Genomic DNA, 1,853 nt, shown 5'->3' with positions numbered 1-1,853 from the left:
GCTCCAGCGACCCTTCTGCCTCAGCCTTTCAAAGTAGCCAAAACTACAAGCACGTGCTACCATGCCCGGCTAATGTTTCGATTTATTGTAGAGATGAGGTCTCACCATGTTGCCCAGGCTGGTCTTGAACCTGCAGGCGCAGGCAGTCCTCTTGCCTCGGCCTCCCAAAGAGTTGGGATTACAGGCTTGAGCCACTGTGTGCCCGGTTGACTTTGGGTGCATTTCAAAGTAAGTTGCATTAGCCTCTCTGGGGTGGAGAAAAAGAGAAAGAAATCAAACTAAGTTGTGGACACGCGTTCGCTTCCTCCCAAATTAATCAGCTACGTATCCTTAAGGAGAGTTCAAGATCTGGTTACCGTTATTGTTTTAATTGTTTGTAGCGATCATCAGTTTGAGAAGTCAAAAGGTGAAAGTCTCCCAGTTGGTTGGGACAGTGTCTCCCATTTTCTGACTCTAGCTGCCACTTTCCTTCCTCACTTTAAGGCGAATTTCAAGAAAGGACACTAGTATACAGTGTCTCCACTTCCTCACACGGGGGTTTACTCTTGCCAAAGCCACCAGCTGTTGTTAAATTCAAGAGACCTTTTTTTGCTCTCATCTTACCTGCCTTCCGGCGGCAGTTGACCATGAGGTTGTTCGTCACGGTGTCCTTGAAACCACGCTTCTCCCTAGGTTTCCCTTCCTCTTGGGTTGTTCCCCCGATTCCTTTCCTGGGTCCTCCTTGTCCCGTCTAGTGTGTGCCATGGTGTTCTTCCAGACGCTCTCCTGTGCCCTTTTCTCTCCTCCCTCTCACTCCTTCCCTTCTCACCTGTGTAAGGGAGGGCCCATCTCCCTGATACAGGTAAACGGGAAACCAATCTCGCAATTTTAAGGAAAAAGATTAAAACAGGGTTTGACCAGGGGCGGTGGACGCACCTGTAGTCCTAGCGCTTTGGGAGACTAAGGCAGGAGGGTCGCTGGAGGCTAGCAATTCGAGACCAGTCCGGGCAACACAGTGAGACTCCGGTTCTAAAGCAAAATAAAATTTAAAAAACAAGAAACAGGGATGGGCTACAATGGGTGTGGGACTACGAAGCCACCCTGTCCTGCCAGGTCCCGTCGGAACCGGTGGCGCTCAGCCCCGCCCCCTTTCCCACTCAGGGCGTGTGCGCCTGGAGACACGCACAGCCAACCAGTGACAGAAGCGGCCGTGAGTGGCATGCGTCTGGTCCAATGACCTGCGGCCCTGATGGGCGGGCCCGTGCTCAGGCCAATGGCTGCGCCGGACTGAGCTCGGGCGGGGGTGGCGGTCACCTGATCTGCGGTGGCAGCGGCCCTGGGGCAGTGGAGGCTGAGGCTATGATGGCGGCGGTGACGGCGGCGGTGACGGCGGCGGCTCGGGTGTGGATGGGGACGCGGCGGGCCTCAGAGCTCTGGCGGATGCTGTGGCTGCCGTTGCTGCTGGTGGCGGCGGCGGCGGCGGAGCAGCAGGTGCCGCTGGTGCTGTGGTCCAGCGACCGGTGAGCGGGCCGGGTGGGCTGCGCTGAGCGCCGTGGGCTGGCCTCGGCGAGGGGTGGCGAGGCCCAGGGGGGGCTGTTCTTGTTCGCGGGCTCGCGGCGAGCCTGCCGGCGACAGAGCTCCAGGCCCCGCGCAGCAGGCCCGTAGGCCCTCTCCTGACAGCACCTCTTCTGTCTCCTGCCAGGGATTTGTGGTCTCCCGCGGCCGACACGCACGAGGGCCACATCACCAGCGACTCGCAGCTCTCGACCTACCTAGACCCCGCCCTGGAGCTGGGCCCTCGGAATGTGCTGCTGTTCCTGCAAGACAAGGTGGCCGTCCGCTCTCCCCCTCGTCCCCCCCCCCCCCCCCCCCCC

At 59.0% G+C, this 1,853-nt stretch overlaps 1 protein-coding gene across 1 annotated transcript in view; it reads left to right on the top strand.

Annotated features, from left to right (window-relative positions):
* The first annotated feature begins 1,338 nt into the window (after positions 1–1,338).
* The window catches only part of ATP6AP1 (ATPase H+ transporting accessory protein 1), an 8,148-nt gene continuing 7,633 nt past the window's right edge, over positions 1,339–1,853 (top strand). The window contains exons 1-2 of the mRNA XM_008072095.2: positions 1,339–1,499; positions 1,682–1,808. Coding sequence (XP_008070286.1) covers positions 1,339–1,499; positions 1,682–1,808 — 288 coding nt within the window. The remainder of the gene's footprint in view (positions 1,500–1,681; positions 1,809–1,853) is intronic.

This window comes from Carlito syrichta, unplaced genomic scaffold (genome assembly GCF_000164805.1).
Source record: "Carlito syrichta isolate Samal-C Ts95f unplaced genomic scaffold, Tarsius_syrichta-2.0.1 Scaffold314848, whole genome shotgun sequence".
NCBI classification, from domain to species: domain Eukaryota; kingdom Metazoa; phylum Chordata; class Mammalia; order Primates; family Tarsiidae; genus Carlito; species Carlito syrichta.
The sequence above is the reverse complement of the archived record's forward strand: the minus strand, read 5'-3'. Positions and strand labels throughout refer to the sequence as shown.